The sequence below is a fragment of the Triturus cristatus genome, chromosome 11 (assembly GCF_964204655.1).
Source record: "Triturus cristatus chromosome 11, aTriCri1.1, whole genome shotgun sequence".
NCBI classification, from domain to species: Eukaryota; Metazoa; Chordata; class Amphibia; order Caudata; family Salamandridae; genus Triturus; species Triturus cristatus.
In genome coordinates, this window is record NC_140594.1 from 989,408,060 (window position 1) to 989,425,710 (window position 17,651).

Sequence of the window (17,651 nt, forward strand, 5' to 3'; positions counted from 1 at the left end):
CTTCGTAGTGAGGTAGGAGAAGGATCTTCCTTCAGCCGAGGTCTCTCGGATCCGTGGGATGGTGGCCAGGGCTAGTTGAGAGGAGCGGAGATGTCTGGAGGGTGTGTAGAAGGAGAGGCGGTGGTTGAGGTATGCAGGTCTGGCATTGTGTAGTGCTTTGTAGGCGTGAGTGAGGAGCTTGAAGGTAATTCTTTTGTTTATCGGGAGCATGTGGAGGTCTCTCTGGTGACCAGTGTTGTGGCTGCGGCAGGGGATATTCAAGATGAATCAAGAGGAGGTGTTCTGGATGTTCTGCAGTTTTTTTTTAGGAGTTTCTGGGTGCTGATGGCGTAGAGTGGGTTGAGTCTGCTGATGATGAGCACATCGGTGACTGTTTTCCTGGACTTGGTGAAGATCCACTTGAAAATCTTCCAAAGAAGGCAAAGCGAGAAGTCCAGGATGAGGCAGATGTTTTGTGCATGGTAAGTGGGTGTGCGGGGGTTCTGAGTGCTGCGGGCCACCAGGAGTCATCCCAGGCGGAGGGCTTGTTGTCCAGTATGAGGACTTCATTCTTGTATGAGTTGAGTTTGAAGCAGCTGTCCTTCAACCAGGTGGTGACTGCCTTCATACCATTGTGGAAGTTGCTCTTGGTGGCTGTGGATTCATCTGTGTGGGAGAGAATCCGCTGTATGTCGGCGTAGGAACTATGTTGAGTCCATGGCTTCTGACGATGGCTGCAAGCAGGGCCATGTAGAGGTTAATGACGGTGGGGTTCAGTGAGGAGCCCTGAGGAACTCCACAGCTGATCTCTGTGGGTTCCGAGTAGAATGGTGGAAGTCTGACTCAGTGTTCGGCCAGTGAGGAAGGCTGAGATGTTCCCTGCTGAGAATGCGCATGCAGGGTGGAATATTAGGAGGTATTGTGAAGTTCTAGGTTGTAGCTGTAACAGACCACTTCTAAAGGTCCACTCTTCTCATATTTACTGAGAGCGAGGAAGGAAATCCTGGAGCTTGCCCCTGGCAGGTGTTATGTGATAGGGGGAAAAGGTAAGAGGAGTCTGTATTTGGAGGTGGAGGCCCCTCTTATTATTGCCTCTTTAGGCACGCTAGGTGTACCCTCTTGGTGACTCCTGTTGATATGTCTGCTGTTGCCTCTAGAAGGAGGGAGTAGGGTCTATGGAGGTGGCCTTGGACACTGCTGTATATTGGTTTCTCGGACAAGAGACCCTAGGGGTTGAGGTCCGGAGGGCACTGATGGCCTTAGAGGTGTTCGGTCTTTCTTGATATTCACTAGTATCTGGACTTCCAGCGGTCCAAAGAGGTGTAGACCATCGAAGGGCAGGTTGAACAGATGCTGTTGGACCTTAGATCTAAAACCAGAGACATGAAGCCATGCAAGGCACTGTCAGCCACGTCTAGGGCGCCAGTGGATGGTGACATGGAAGATGGTCTTTTCTTCTACTACTAACTCCTGCCCCCTTTTCTTTTCTTCTCAGGGAGATGCTTAATGAGCTTCTGAATTTAATCCCAATGTGCCCTATCATATCTGGAGAGCAGGCCGACGGAGCCGGCAATCCTCCAGTGAATGGTAGTTCCTACTGCATCACTCTACCCAGCAGCTTCTAGCTTCTTGTTCTCCTTGTCGGGTGGGGAAGCACTGCCCATGGCCTGAGCATTGATGCATTTGTGTGTGATACAGACCACAAGGGAATCAGGAGGGACGCGACTACTGGTGTAAGGTTGGTCAATGGGGAAGGGTTTATATTTTTTCTCCACCTGGCAGTTACCACCCTCACCTTTACAGGTTCCTTTGAAGGGGTCTGTGGTAGGACTTTAGCATACCCTTCAGCATGGGAAAGAACTAAACTGTTCTTTGAGATGTGGACAGTGTCTCCAGCAAGAAGGCCTCTTTCGCGTGGAGGATATGCATGGCTACCTTACGGCATGTGTCTGCCCTCTGTAAAACCTCATGATACGCGGTGGCATCGTCTGGGGGTGATTCTCTAACGGGACAGTGATCCTGGTCAGGATCTCCTGGAGGATATTCATCATAGTCATCCCATGGGTCATCGGTGGACACCAGATCAAACAGCGCACCATAAAGGGTGAGTTGGGTGGAAAGGGAAGTCAGGAGAACCCTCTGGTGAGTGTAGAGGTGATGATGTATGTGGTGATAAAGTGGTGAAGTAGGAGGTGGTAGAGGAAGTGCAAATAGTGGGGGGGGGGGGCTGGAGCCCCTGCCCTTGTGTCACTTGTGCTCAGGAGCTCAGGGAGGCTCCAAAGCCAACTCTGCCTCAAAAGTCACCTTCCTTTTCCGAGGAAATGTCTCCATAGGCCTTGGAGGCAGCTTCATGGAGATCTTGCTGGTCTGAGGATGTATTAACAGGTGCCTCAGTCTTCCATCCAACTCTTCCTGTAGCCACTGAAGGGTGTTGCTCTGCCTCAACTGGAGGTTGGGTGAGAAGCTTGGTGAGTGTTTTGGTGCACACATAAGTCAAGTTTCTGGTCAAGACTTTTGTAGGGGGCCCAGATGGAGTGGAGGCAGTGGAAGCCTCTTGTTTCTCTTCCTCATGGTTGAAGTCTATAGAGAAATCCGCCTCCAGCCTAACCAATGGCTGTAGGGGTGAAATGCCAAAGGGGCCGGCTTTTTCATCTTCCTCAACATCAAGTGAAGGCTGTTCAACAAATATATTGGCAGTGTCATCAGAGGCATACCACTGCATCTTCTGGTGGTCCCACCTTCTCTCCCATTAGTACCAAAGAGTCTTTATCGATCAGAAGGTGAGGCAGGCCTTGCACACAGCGTTGTCATGGTCAGGAGAAACGCAGAGGTTACACACCTTTTTGCACTGAAGGCAATATTGGAAGGGCGTCTATTCCATCACTCTGCATGCATTCTCTAGGAAGAAGTCCTTGAGGAGAGGGGCGCGTGTGGAAAACGGAGTTAGGTAGAGTTTCTTATACTAACATCGAAGTCGACACAACCGGTTGGGCCCGAACAAAAAACAAGACACTGAACTCAGAGCCCCATTCAGTACACGTCTGAAATTAATGGGAGAGAACACAATCTCATCATCATCAACATTTATTTCGGATACTAGATCCATAAAACGACATTAAACATATATAATGTTTGACCAGACAACAGCTGAGATTCCACATACAATTAAATAAGTACTATACATAAATGGTCTTCCTATATTAAAACAGCTTTAAAGTGCATTAGTGCAATTCATGCAATTCAACACACATAAAACATAACCATGAGATTACACAATCTAACATGAAGTCGGCGCCCATGTGCATTGCCAACTAAGAGAGGATTCATTGTTATACATTGTGACTTAAAAGACTTCTTTGAAGAAAAATAACTTGCAAGTGTGTGTGTGTCTGCGAGCACATATGGACTCCCTTTGTTGCTAATAATTTGTCCAAGAGACTGTATTAGCTATCAATCAATCAATCAGTCGGGGGTTTACAAAGCACTGCTACTCACCCCTGAGGGTCTCAAGGCTATAGGGTGGTAAAGTGCTTTGTGATTGCAATTATCATCTATCATGGACACCAAATGCTGAAAAGGCTGGAGTAAAGCTGGGGAAATGTTAAGAGTACCACTTGTGAGTTTTAACACAGAAAATGGAAAATGAAATGCTAACGTATATATTTACTGTCATACTGTACTGATACATAAATGTGAAAAAAATAGTGTAACAAAGCTGGTCCCCTCAAGAGCCCACTCCCAACGTACGAATCACGATGGACTGGAGACTTTACTCTAAAGACTATTTGATTTGCAATTATAAAGTAGGTGTATTGTCATACAAGGAATCAGGCTTTAAGGACATCCCACTTGCTGGATCTCCAAATTCAGAATATTATAGAATTAACAGAGAACAGACAATTTGAAATTGAAAACAAACTGTGAAGGAAGTTTTGACAAGAGTAGATAAGAGGAAACCTAAGGTAATACGGTAGTGTAAAATAGTTCAGAATTAATGAAGCAACTGTTACCAAACATGCAAGAAAGGTTAGAAAGACAGCATTACCTTTATGTTTAGATTTCTTTTTACCCGCGATAGATGAGCCAGCTAAAGCTTTGCCAAAGACTGCATTTACATTTGCAGCTGCGTAAGAACAAACATTTTATGTCAGACAACATTTAAATTATTTGTAATACACAACTTTCTTTAATAAAACAGTGTCTTGCTTGCCTGATGAGATGTTTCCTAAGCATGTCCTCACATCGGGCAGGCAATCAGGTAGTTTTACAAAGGCACTAACGCTACTGCGTGTAGGAAGCTGGCTCTTTATACAGTGGACCAAAAAGTGGCAAACTGTGGAAAGAGTACAAGCAAACCCCAAAGGAATGACTGAGGCACATATGACAGTCAAAATGCTCTCATTTGTGGTAGTGTGGGCGAGCAGTTAGGCCTATCAGTGGGTAGTGCTAAGTATTTGTTGCACACACATAGGCAGTAAGTGAGACACATTCAGTAAAGAAATCCGGCACCAAAATATAAAAATAACACAGTTTTATATGAATTCAGGTATCATCCGAATCAGGTAAGTACTTTTCGAGCTATGAATTTTTACAGTTTTCACAAGTTGACAGTGCAATTTCTGGGAGCGGTAATATTATCCTACGGGGGAATGAATGTACTACATTCGGGCACTTAACAGCGATTTACAAGACTTTCTCTGCGACTTAAGGTGAGTATGGAGCAAGGTCAAAGACCACACCAACAGGTCACCTCGGGAGGCTCTGGGGCGTCCGGCTGCAAAGGTATGTTACAGCATGAGGTGTTCCATTCACTTTGATAGATAACAGTCCAGTAAGAAAAAGGCTGCAAGCTGGGACTGGGGGAACCCACATGGGGGCTCGACCCTTGAGATCCTCGGGCACGCAGGGACACCGTTGGTCCACTTCTCCTAGGGTTGTGAAGCTCAGGTGCAGTAGTGTCAATCATGGTTGGAGGGGGCCTGCAGAAAGAGACTACATGCGGCGACGGGAAGTCCAGTCTGGGTAAACCTAAGGGTGGGCTTAGCTCTTTTGGGTCTGATGACCCAATTTGAACCATCACCTACCTTGGACTCGGGCTGTGGGTCACGGGTGCAGGGGTACTTTGGGGAATTCGGGGAACAGCGGTCCATATCTCAGAAAAGGGACAAACAGAACAGCTGGGCCACTCTCGGTGTGGATCTCTCTGTTCCTGAAGTCCCTCAACGTGCAGATTGGTTTTCCTTGGCGATGATGTCTGGTCTAGTCACAACAAGCCTTGGTTGCTACAAGGGGTCCAGCATCCCGGGTATTGGTGTTGTGCAGCTCAGGTTGGTCCTGGCATCCCCACACTTAGAGAGAGGATGGAACTGACCTGCAGGAACACAGCTGCCTCTTCCTGAGCAGCTGCCGCCTCAGATGTCCCGTGAGCACCAGGTCGGTGTTCGGACGTTGCTTCTTTGGTGCCCGCAGCTGGAGGGGAGCAGCTCTTCTACTCCAAGGGAGTTTCTTTGGTATTTATCGAAGCACTGGCAGCCCTCCGGGTTTCTTGTATTCTACACAGCGTCCGAACAAGTTGTTTGCTCCACGAGAGTTGTGTGCAGCAGACAGACTGGCAGGGTTGGCACCAAGTCAGTCGTGTTCCTCAGTTCAGCAGTCTTCTTAGTCCGCCCATTCTTTTGTGTCTGTCAAAATCTGAAGTCCTGCTATCAGGTGGTCCCCTAAATACTAAATTTAAGGGTGTTAACAGGAGTGAGGGGCTGTAGCCAATGGGCTACTTACCCCATGGTCACTACACCCCCTAGATGACTACTTCCTTTGGGGAATGTCTCAGAGTTCCTAATTACACCACACAAGAAGATGGAATTTCAAAATTCACTTCAGGCTTGTTCACGCTAGAAGTGTGTCCAGCCTGGCAGTGCAACACAGCTCTTGCATAGCTAATTTTCCCACCTGCCCTGGGACCAAATGGGCTTATTTACCAGTCTTCATGCAGGGGTAGGTGATAACACCTCTTTCCAGAGCAGGCATTGTTTATGACTTCTGAGAGCGCTCCTCTCACCACCTATGGGGTCAGAAACTGGTCTGTGGTGGCAGGCTGGACTGGATCAGTCAGCCAGCACACAAGAAAGCTAGTAGTCTTCAGAGGGTACCTCTAAGGTATGCTCTGGGTGTATGTATTAATAAACCATCACAGGAGTCAGTGTGGGTTTATTAATATGAGGTGTCTTATACCTAAATCCAGAGGTTTAAGTAAAGTCATTTTGTCGCTGGGAAACTCGTTTTGAGCAGTGCCCAATACATACTGTAAGATTGCTTCCTTGTTCACTTGTACTGTCAGTAATAGAACTAACTGGCCAGCACAGGGGCATATCTCCTCATGCAGATATGTCCTTACATTTAATATAAGGAACCCTGCCTCAGGGCTGTAAGGCCTGCTGTAGGGATGACTTACAAATTGTACATGCAGTGTTAGGAGACATGGCACACAGGAGTGTGTCATGTCATGTTTTCACTTTTTAGAGCACTTTGCCACGCAGCCTGCAGTGGCAGTCAGTATGAGTTTGTTGCTGGGCCCCTTAGAGTTGCACAAGATTTGCTGCAGCTCTTAGGGACCCTCTTTAGTATCTATGCCCTAGGAACCAGAGGTACTATTTACTAGGGACTTAAAGGTGCTAAAGGCCTGTTCACTTGTGGATCAAGTGACCAGCTGTCTTGTCTTGAGAAAGAACACTGGCACTGGGGACCTGGTCAGCAGGAACCCAGTGCACCTCTGTCAAAGTGTCATCAAATACCAGACAAAAAGTGGGGGAAACGACTGCAACAAAAACCCAGTTTTCAACATTGTGCATGTGCAAATTATGGTGATTTGCAAGCAAGCTTTGCAGGCTGACATGGTGCCAGCCCTGGCTAGCAGTACTTGGGGGGTCTTCATGGACCACCCACCGATGACGCGAAGCAGCGTCTGATTTTGAAGCAGCCCCAGGCGAGTACAGTGTCAGTGCTATACTCCCGAGGATGCATGTCAATTCTTCACCTCCACCCCACCCTTTTCCAAGTCATCACAGGGTGGGGTGGGGTCAGCTAGCACAAATGACACCATCCAACCCGGTGAGGAGTTGAGGAGTTGGAAAAGGGAGGGAGCTAGAGGAGGCTAGCTTTGCTAAAGGGCATGCCAGTCCATGAGAGACCTAACATCACAGAGAGAGGACTCTGTGACATCAGGTCACATGCTGTAAACAGATGCACTGAGCATGGTTCCTGCCTCTGTTTAGAGCATTTCAGTAAAGCGTGCTTTTGCTATTTGTTTGGACTGGAGTGCTATACCTCCACCTGGTTGCGTCACCGACTGCTGGGACTGGATTGCCCCAGATCTCGCACACAGCACAGGACTGGACGAGGAAAATGCTTCCCTGGCCTCACCATCTCCCAGGTGTAGGAGGCTGGCTCTTTATACAGTATACTAAAAAATGGTATACTGTGCAGAGTCCAGGTATCCCTTATAAGTGGATAGGACTTGCTTTAGCAATTCCAGGGTGCTCTTCTAGGGGGTAGTGTAGTCGAGCAGCCGCAGGCTTATCAGAGAGGAGTTTTAGATATCTGCTGCACACACAGTCAATAAATGATGCACATGACACAATAAGGAGATCCACACAAATTTATTAAAAAAATATCTATCTTTATGTATATTTTGGCACCCAAATCATTATGATCCGGTAAGTAAGTTTTGAGATAGAAATATTAACAGGTTTAAAAAATCAAAGTAATGCCCTGGAGGAAAGACATACACTGCATACAGGTACTTCGGACCGACTTATGAGGCCAATCTCCCGGACTTAATGGGAGTATGGGGCAAGGTCCAAGGCAGAACCAACAGGTCACCTCGTGCAGCACTAGGGCGGACAAGATGCAGGGGTGCAATACAGTGTCAGGTTCCTAATGTTAGTCAATGGGGATTGGTATGCGTGAAAAGAGGCTGCAGGTTTGGACTGAGGGACCAGTCAGGCTAAACCAACAAGGGGGCTCAGGGCTCTCGACACTCAGTACGTGAAAACACCTTGGGTCTTCTTCGCCTTGGGCCGGGGCGGCCAGGTGCAGAGGTGTTTCCAGGCATCGAGTTTATGTCACAGGAGACACTCGTAGTAGAGGGGGCCTGCAAAAAGAAGCTGCAGGCAGCGGCAGGAAGTCCACAGTTGGCAAACCCAAAGAGAGCTTGGTCTCTGGAGGGCTGGGGACCACGCTGGCACCGTTGGACCACTTCAACTTGGGCTAGGGGGAACAGGTGCAGTGGTGCTTTCCGGTGTCTGGTTTTTGGCAGTCCAGAGGCCTCTCAGGTGTCTTAGGGTGCCTAGAGGATGCAGGGGAGCAAATCTGCACCTGCACGGGAGTTCCTGGTTCTTGGGTGAAATGTTGCCAGGCGTTTGAATACATAGCAGGTGCAGGATGAGTCGTCTTTGGCACAATTGTGGTATAGCAGCCAGGCCAGCAGGGTTGGGGCCAAGTCAGTGGCTGGTCTTCGGATCTGGATTTTGCGACTCCGGGTGGCACAACCAGAGCTGCAGCCCTGGGGGGGGGGGGAACACTATGATTTGCCTACTCTGGGTACCCTAGAATAGGTACTTATATGGACTTATGAGTAAGTCAGCGTATGCCAGTTGGGGGGTAGCTAATTCAACAAAAACTTTGCACTATCAAAGTCGAAAAACCAGCATCAGTCCAAAACTTCTGAAGTGATTATGCACATTTTTTATTTCTTTAGAGTAAGTGGGTCACTTGCTGTTCATAAATTGCAGTACTTTTAATATAGCACAGTGACATATGAACCGGCATCAAGGACCTGCATGCAAACTGCAAGACGTGTTTAGAACTTTACTGTTTTTCTCAATCAGCTAATATAAGACTGATAAAAAGGGTTTCTATCAGTGGCAATAAAGGACAGCCCCCCCCAAGCACTGCGTGACATCTCAATTCTTATAGGCACCTCAATGCTTCGTTCTCATTCATGCGCTGATCTACGTCAATCGGTGGTACTACTTTAAATAACCCGCGAATGACAGTCTCGCTCAAGACTGTCTTCACGAAGGACGTGCCATTAGGTGAGTCGGCTGGGTAACGACATTGCTCAACCATGCAAGCTTAGGTAAGTGCTTTGTACAGATAGATTCATATTTTCCATCGAAGCGCCACGCTTTCAAATGGATGAGCGCTCCGCATACCAATAAATGTCTTTCTGACAACCTAATTGATATTGTGGAACCTCGTGTTTACTTAAACTCATGCGATACGTGAGTGTCTCTAGCACCGTCATAATTCCTTCACTGTGATCAAGACGGTCGGCTAACCCTCCTGTTTTTGAAGTAGTCACGTATTTTACACATGTAACTTAGGAACCATGTGCTTATTTAGATTAATTAATTCAGGCTGCATGCGAACATCGCAAGCATCGTTACACTCCTGTCTATGACTAGAGTGTAATCAGTGATGCACCATTTAACAGTGGGGGCTAGTTCCTAAACTACCGCTTTATAAACAATCGCATAAATGTCAACACCGCCATCGCGGATGAGTACTTTTCAACTTCATTGTTCTTTAATTTCAGAAATTGTACGCCTTTGAAATAAAGCAAAGGGCTAATTTAGTTCCCAGTCTTCAATCACAAATCAATTAAAGATCCCACTGGCCTCTGATTCACATCAGGTAAGACCGGATTGTGTTTTATATACTTTTACATCAATGACCATGGGATGTTGTATGAATGGGGAGATTAATCCTTCGCCACTCATTCTAGATACTCTTCGGATTCGGGAAGAAGAGGGCATCTGAGAAAGTCAGACCTCAGTTTGTGGTGAGTGTTTCACCTTGTTGGTGACACAAATCATTTGACACCATGTACTTGGAACACATGCCCTGACACAATTTCCTTACTTTCAGGCTGTCTACACTAACTCTATAGCCTTGAGGAAGACGCGCCATGACACCCATAAAATAACCTGTCGTCAGGGTCGAAACGTCGGCGTTACTAGCTTGTTGGCTCAGTAATATCGAGTCTCAGGGTTTTGAATATAATGCATTCTAGCGCACTACCTGAGACATTGATTATACATGTACTGACCTCCTTTGTAAACAAATTGGAATCTCTGTTGTGAATATTTGTACATATTTTATCTGAATCTGTATATATTGCACCCACTTCACAACAGTCACTAAGCACTTATTTCACTGCACTATTTGTCACTGTTTCCTGTTGACAGCCTGAGAAATCTAGTTTAAATAAATATTCTGATTGTACTCAGTATACATGAAGTGGTTTTCGCATTCGTTTCTATTTGTTACTATTGAAAATAATATAATACTGTGAAGAAATCTGTCTCACACCCTACAGAACATATTTCACTGCCTTCAAACACATCAGTGGTATCCTGCACAAATGATGGTTGGGTGATCACAGATTCCCTTAGAAAGAAGTCCGCAAATTGGGACAGGGGCTTCAATACTGATTGAATCCCCGAAACGATCGGGTGGCCTGGTGGCGGGCGCTGGGCTTTATGTATCTTCGGCAGAAAGTAAAACGCCGGCATTCTAGGTCTCACATTAACAAGAAACTCTGCCTCCTTATGGGTTATCCATTTCTTCTCCCTAGCGTCCGCCACCAGGGTCCCAATAGTCTCCTAGAGTTGACGTGTGAGGTCACGTGCCAATGGTTGTTAGTTGGTTCGAACCTCCAGAAGCCTCAAGACTTCTTTTCATAATTCTTTGTGTTAAGGACTACCACCGCACCACCTTTATCGGTTTGTTTTATTGTTATCTGTTTGTTATCCTGCAGCGACTTGACCGCCAACCAATCCGTTCTATTCATATTACATGGATGAGTTGTTTGGTGCCGCTCTTCTAATGCCTCGATGTCCTGGAAGACATGTTGCTCGAACACAGCAACCTCTGGGCCGACAGCTGAACTGGGGGGGGGGGGGGGGGGCAGAAGCGTGACGGACGATGTAAATTAGTGGAAAATAACGACGGTTCATGAACCTCTTGATTTTCAAAGAATTTACAAATCTTTTTTTTTATCGTTTTTATTGGTGTTAATATAGCACTCTTATCAAACTCTCAACACAGTTACATTTCCATAGTGAGGTCAACATATTACATACTGTGGTTATCAGTAATAATTCACTGTACAGTATACACATCATTTGTAATCAATGTAAGAAATAGCAAATCAGTAATGAGGTTTAAGTCCGGCACAGCAGTCTCTGCCGGATTTATCCGGAAATCACTCGCTCACAAGAGGGAATAAAGAAACCCTGGGGAGTGGTAGGGTTATTGTCTATAGCATTCTATCAAAGCATGCAAACCATAGAGACTATCGGAACCTATTACCTAGGCTACACTGTCAGTGATTATGCAGAATTAGATAGAAGTCATAGTGAGAAATAAAGAAACCCAATAGAACGAATTCATTGTCTTCATGTAATATAAAACAAAACAATGAACTATAACAAAAAGAAAACCACCAGAGGTCTGACAGTAGCTCAGAGGTCTGTCATCAGTTAAATGCTGCTACTAGGGGGTCCGGGAGGAAGCCCCCCATCTGGAGGGGGAGAGGGGAGAACCAGTGCGGCAGGGGGACCTGGACAACCACTCCCTAAACCAGCAAGAACTACATCTGGTACATGAGCCAGATGTCTGCAGGACCTAAGTACATAATTCACTCAACGCCCCCCCCCCCCCCCCAGCCCCCACAACGTGGGTGGCTATTCTCAACCGTCAGAGTCGGTGGTGCACGAATGCGTGGGCTAAAGAATTTACGAATCTTTATCTTTCTCATCAGTTCAAACAATTAGACCTTACACTTACACTTAAAGGTGTCATGCTTGGGGGTTGGGACAAACCCTAATCCTTTGTTCAAAACTTTGGACTCCTCAACAGTTAGTGGATAATCAGAAAGATTCACAACAATGTCCCTAGTCTGTGTTAATGCAGTAGGCCCACCCTCTTGTCCACTGTTCACAAAGTTGACTGCTGCTATGTCCTGCCTCTGCTGCGTGTTATCTGGGGTGAGTATGCCTGCCATGTTTGTTGGCTGTTGGTTGACCCTCCCCCTGGCTCTTCCCCTTTGTTTGCCTCCTCCCCTGTTGCTTATCTGGCCCCGACCTAAAAAAGATCTTAAAAGTGCCCCTAGGTCCTCCCCTACTCTGTGGTGTAAATCTGACCCTATTCTGGTTCGATGTGGTAGGCTGCTCACCCAAGTCGTCCTCCTCACTGCTTGTATTGTCGAATGTCCAGTTAATAGAAGTTCTCCGTGCCTGTCTATGTCCCCCTCTCTGGAATCTCTGCACCTGTTGCTGTTTTGGCACTTGGTAGTATTTATCCTCAACATATGGAAAAGCCCACTCATGTGAGAATCGTTCTAAATTTCTTTTAAGGCCTTTGATTTTCTGGTTTACCATGTATGTTTTGTAATCAGCCAAATCACTTTGTATGCGATCTAAATGCTCTTTGGCATCAGTGATTGTTGTGTCACCCTTGATTGCTTCCTCTAGGTCAAATATCTCTTTCAACAGCTCCTCACTAAGCCTCTTAGCAGTGTTAATGATTAAAATGAACCAATCACGAGTGCACTTATTGGCTATGTAGCTCCAGTCCACTCGGAATTGTTTGTCTTCAAGGAAGATTTTAGGCTCTATCCTTAAGAGCAGGCTTGGTGGTGCTGCACCTGCCCGAAGACCACAGACCAGGATTAAACATGGTCAAGCAGAGAGGAGAGAAGCCGCCAATATTTGGTAATACAGGCCCTCAGCCCTAAAGGTATGGCAGTTGGAGAAATATGGATACCAAATGCCCAACAGCAGCCATCAGCCCAATACAAAGTGCAACATCTTGGAAGGACAACATCAAAGGGACGGACTCTGAGACATAAGCCGCACTGTAGACAAGTAATGCATGAACTATGATTGGCTGAATAAGGTAAAACAAAAGAAAATTGGCCATTTTAAAGATAGACTGGTCCAATGTTACCATTCCAGCGTGTCATTCACATACTCAAATGTTAACCTTTTGAAAAGCACTTTTAAAAATGACTTGTTTACACCTATTTACCAAAAGTAAATTCTTAATGTTATCAATTCATTTCTTCATTAATTTCACAATTTTAATCAACATTCATATATTTTGCATATGTACACATTCTCATATATTTTGCCTATAGTCTCATCGTGTAACTCTAATTGAGTCAAATATGATCAGCACGGGGGGAGGAGCCTAGCGCGCAACCAAGATGGCCGCGTAGGTGCGAGGCTCCCGAGGACCTCCGCGACCTCCTGCATTAATCCTGACTATATCCTGTCCTAGATGAGGGGACTGTGTTTGTGAGCCCGAGCTGCGGTGACACCCGTTTTCCGTTTCCAAATCGGACCTCGGACACCGGCGGGAGCACCGATTGAGGTTTGCGGCCTTCTCCACGCCGGCCCCCCGGATTGGAGTAGTGGGGCGATCCGGAGACAAAGTGAACAACAGCGGCGGGCAAGGCTGGGCGACTCGCGTACCCCGCACTTTCACTTTCGCGCCCTCCTTGCTGACGGGCGAGGTAGGGTTGCGGGGCGGTGTGCGGTGGTGTGGCCTTGCCCGGGTGCCCGGCCGACCCGCCGTCTGTGATTCGGCCTGCGGACCTGTGGTCGCCCCCCCCCCGGAGCCCGTGAACTGGTTTGTCGGCCCTTTCGAGGAGATTGGCACGATTTGGGGACTGCAATCATGTCCACAAAGCAAGATGGCGACCGGGCAAAGGTGAAATCGACCCGCCGTGGCACGGCTCATCAGTCCAACAACATGGACCGCTACACCCTCCAGAAGGGATCTCCTGAGGCGCCGCGTACGTCCCCTGCGGGCACGACTGATGCTCCTGCTCTTCCCGCGGATCTGACCCTCCGAGACGTCATGGGCGCCATCGCCGAGATGAAGGCCTCGGTGGACCAGCGCTTTGACACTCTGGCGCAGAAGATAGACTCGGTCCTCGTGGATGTGGGCCTGGTAAGGGCCGATTTGTCCAAAACGAATGACCGGGTCGACTCTTTGGCCCACACTACCTCGGGCCTCACTACGGACGTGGCGGCCCTCCAAAAGGAGGTGCGCCGGCTTGGCCAGGCGAGCGCCCTGATGGATCGTCGACTGGAGGATTCCGAGGGTCGGGCCCGGAGGAACAATGTCCGCATTATTGGGGTGCCGGAGGGACGAGAGGAGGAGGCGGCGGATCTGTTTGTGGAGGACTTGATTCTCACCCATCTCCAGCCCCGGGGGCTGAGTAAACTCTTTGCGGTGGAACGTGCCCACAGGGTCCCCGGAGGAAGACCTAAGGCCGGAGCCCCGCCGAGGCCCCTCATTGCCCGGATTTTCAATTTTCGGGACAGGGACGCTATCCTGCAGACTTCTAGGCTACAAGGAACGGTCAGACTCGACAACATGGACGTCAATTTCTATCCTGATTTTACTCCGGCGGTCCAAAAGCAGAGACTGAGTTTTCTCGGAGTTAAACGTCGCCTACGGGACCTGAACCTTAAGTACGCAATGCTTTTTCCAGCTAAGCTGAGGGTAGAGGTGGATGGCCGCACGCACTTTTTTGATCGTCCCGAGGCGGCCGGGGACTGGTTGGACACTTTGCCCGGGGATCGGGGCCGGGGGGGGTGGGGTGCGGTTGGTGGGGAGGGCCCGCCGGATCAGGACTGAGGGACAAATAGTAGGCCTTGCTCAGGACAATATTATTGTTATCATTGACTGCTCGTGTATGTTCCCCTCCTGTGGAGGTCGTGCGGGGTCTCTTGGGGGCTTTCCCTCCTCCTCTGGGGGACTAGTTAGTTTTTCATCTATGGGGCGACAGGCACACTGCACTTTGGGGGGGCTGTCTGGGCTCATGCAGGGGTGCAGGGAGGGGGGAGTTCTGTTGGGACGGGTGGGTTGGGGTGGGGTGTTGTTCGTTTTTACCGCAAGGCAAACCCTTTACTGTGTTGGTGTTTTTGAGGTGCTCTTGGGGGGACAAATGATGGCTTCTGTATGTTATGGGGGGTAGGGATTTGACTCTGTTGTCGTGGAACGTTAATGGACTGGGGGATAGGATTAAGCGAGGTGTGGTCCTGCAGTATCTGAAACGAATTTCTCCAGATGTGGTCTTTCTGCAGGAGACACACCTTATTGGTAATTCCTTTTATGCCATGAATCGGCGGGGCTATCGCTTGGTGGCCCACTCGGGCTTCACGTCGGGCTCGCGGGGGGTGGGCATCATGGTTAAGAACTCGCTCCCGCTGGAAATAGATGAGGTGCGCCATGATGAGAGGGGACGTTACACGGTCTTGGTGGGGAGAATAGAGGGCAAAGTGTTCGTTTTTGTATCAGTGTACGTCCCACCGGGGTTACAATCTACCACTTTTGCGGACCTGGGGCGCCTCCTCCTTGACCTCCCGGGGGGGCTTCTGGTGGTTGGGGGAGACTTCAATGCGGTGGCTTCTGGGACTATGGATCGTTACCCCCCTAGGGACCTCCCCCGGGCACAGGTGTGGCTGCCCGGCCTCTTAGATACATTGGGATTGGTAGACTGCTGGCGACTAAAACATCCCGCGCAGCTGCAGTACACCTTTCATTCGGGTGCCCATGGTAGCCTCTCGCGGCTTGATCATGTCCTTGTCCCTGCGGCCTATGCTGGGAGAGTGGGAGAGGTGCGCCATCTGGCGCGGGGTATTTCAGATCACTCCCCGCTCCTGTTGCATTTTGATGTCTTCCCGAGGGGGGAGGGCAGGGTAGCTCCAATCAATGCATGGTACCTGCGCGACCCCACTATTCGTGCTGACTTGATTAAATCCTTGCAGCGGTATTTTGAGGAGAATGTGGGGTCTGTCCCTTCGGCTATCTCCCTGTGGGAAGCCTTCAAGACAGTTCTTAGAGGGGAGGCCCTCTCCTTTATCTCCCATGCCCGGAGGCGCGAACAGGAGGAGGTGACCCGGGTGGAAGCCGAAATTACTGAACTAGAGGGTGACCTGGGGAGTGGGGTGACGGATGCCGCACTACATGTTCTACACCTTAAGCAGGCGGCCTATAGGGCCCTCGTTACGGAGGCGGCCAGGGGCCTCAGTAGAGAGCAGCAGGGGCGACTGTATGATGTGGGTGATAAGGCTGGTAAATTGATTGCGTGGTTGGATAAAAAAGAGAGCGAATCGTGTGGTCCCGCTGATCGAGAGAATGGATGGTGTACGTGTCACCGAGCCAGAAGACATTGTCTCTTGCTTCGCGGATTATTTCCGCGAGGTGTATTCCCCGGTTTCTCCCTGCTCGGAGGAGGATTCCCATGCCCTGCTTCGGGACATCGCGCTGCCCTCCCTTTCGGTGGAGGACAGGGAGTCGTTGGAGGCTGCTCCCACCTCGGATGAAATTGCCCTTGCCATACGCTCGGTCGCATCGGGCAAGGCCATGGGCCCAAACGGTATCCCTATCGAGCTGTATAAGCTGCGACCGGATGTGCTGGCACCCCACCTTCGCGCGATGTTCCTGGCGGCCCACTCGCAGGGCTCCCTCCCGCCGGACCAGCGTCTGGCTACAATTGTAGTGATCCACAAGGAGGGGAGACCCCGAGAACGGGTCACATCCTATAGGCCTATCTCGCTCTTGAATGCGGAGCCCAAAATCCTCGCCAAGGTGCTCGCCAACCGGCTGGTCGGCGTGGTGGGCGATCTGGTCCACCAGGACCAGTCCGGCTTTATACCCCATCGCAACACGGCCCTTAATCTGCGGCGCCTGCACGGGGTGCTCGCGCGTGTTCCGTTTGTGCGGGAGCCGGCCATCTTGGCGTCCTTAGACGCCACCATGGCGTTTGATACACTCGAGTGGCCATACCTTTGGGCGATGCTGGCGAAATTTGGATTTGGACCGGGATTCATCAGCTGGGTCAAATTGTTGTATTCGGGCCCATTGGCGCAGGTGGTGGTGAATGGACGAGTCTCGGCCCCATTCGCGCTGGGACGAGGCACGCGACAGGGTTGCCCCTTGTCGCCTCTCCTGTTTGCACTGGCCTTGGAACCCTTGGCGGAGTGGCTGCGGTGGCACCCTTCCATCCGTGGTCTCCGTTGGACCCCCGAGTATGAGGACCGCGTGTCCCTATACGCTGACGATATCCTTTTGTACCTCGCCTCCCCGCGTAAATCACTGATTGTCCTGGTTGATGTTTTGCGCTCATTCGGCCGCAACTCAGGCCTTGTCATCAACTGGGCTAAATCATGTGTGTATGTGCTTTCCGGGGAGGCTCCCGTCCTCCCGCGGGACTGTCCGATCCAGATTGCCTCTCAGGGGTTCCGGTACCTGGGTATCTATATCACTCTGGACCCGGAGGCCCGCTACGAGCGGAATTTGCTTCCCCCCCTCCAGCGCTTGAAGGAGGACGTCGCGCGTTGGCGGCGCCTGCCGCTTTCGCCGCTCGGCCGGGCGGCATTGTTTAAGATGATGTCGTTGCCACGCTTCCTGTACGCTCTCCAGAACACTATGGACTTGGGTCCCGGCGCGCTACTTCCGTGAGGTGGAGAGTCTACAGCGTCGCTTGTTCTGGGACGGGAGGCCGCGTATTGCCTTGGCGAAGTTGACGCTCCCGTGGTACGACGGGGGGGTTGCCCTCCCGGATATTAAACGGTATTACTGGGCCTCCCAGC

At 49.5% G+C, this 17,651-nt stretch overlaps 1 protein-coding gene across 6 annotated transcripts in view; it reads right to left on the reverse strand.

Moving 5' to 3' along the window:
- The window catches only part of HLTF (helicase like transcription factor), a 397,768-nt gene that overhangs the window by 192,620 nt on the left and 187,497 nt on the right, over positions 1-17,651 (reverse strand). For 4 of the 6 annotated variants that reach the window (XM_085635054.1, XM_085635052.1, XM_085635051.1 and 1 more), the window contains one exon: positions 4,025-4,102. The exons of the other annotated variants lie outside the window; for them this stretch is intronic. In XM_085635054.1, coding sequence (XP_085491180.1) covers positions 4,025-4,102 — 78 coding nt within the window. The remainder of the gene's footprint in view (positions 1-4,024; positions 4,103-17,651) is intronic. 6 annotated transcript variants of the gene reach the window in all.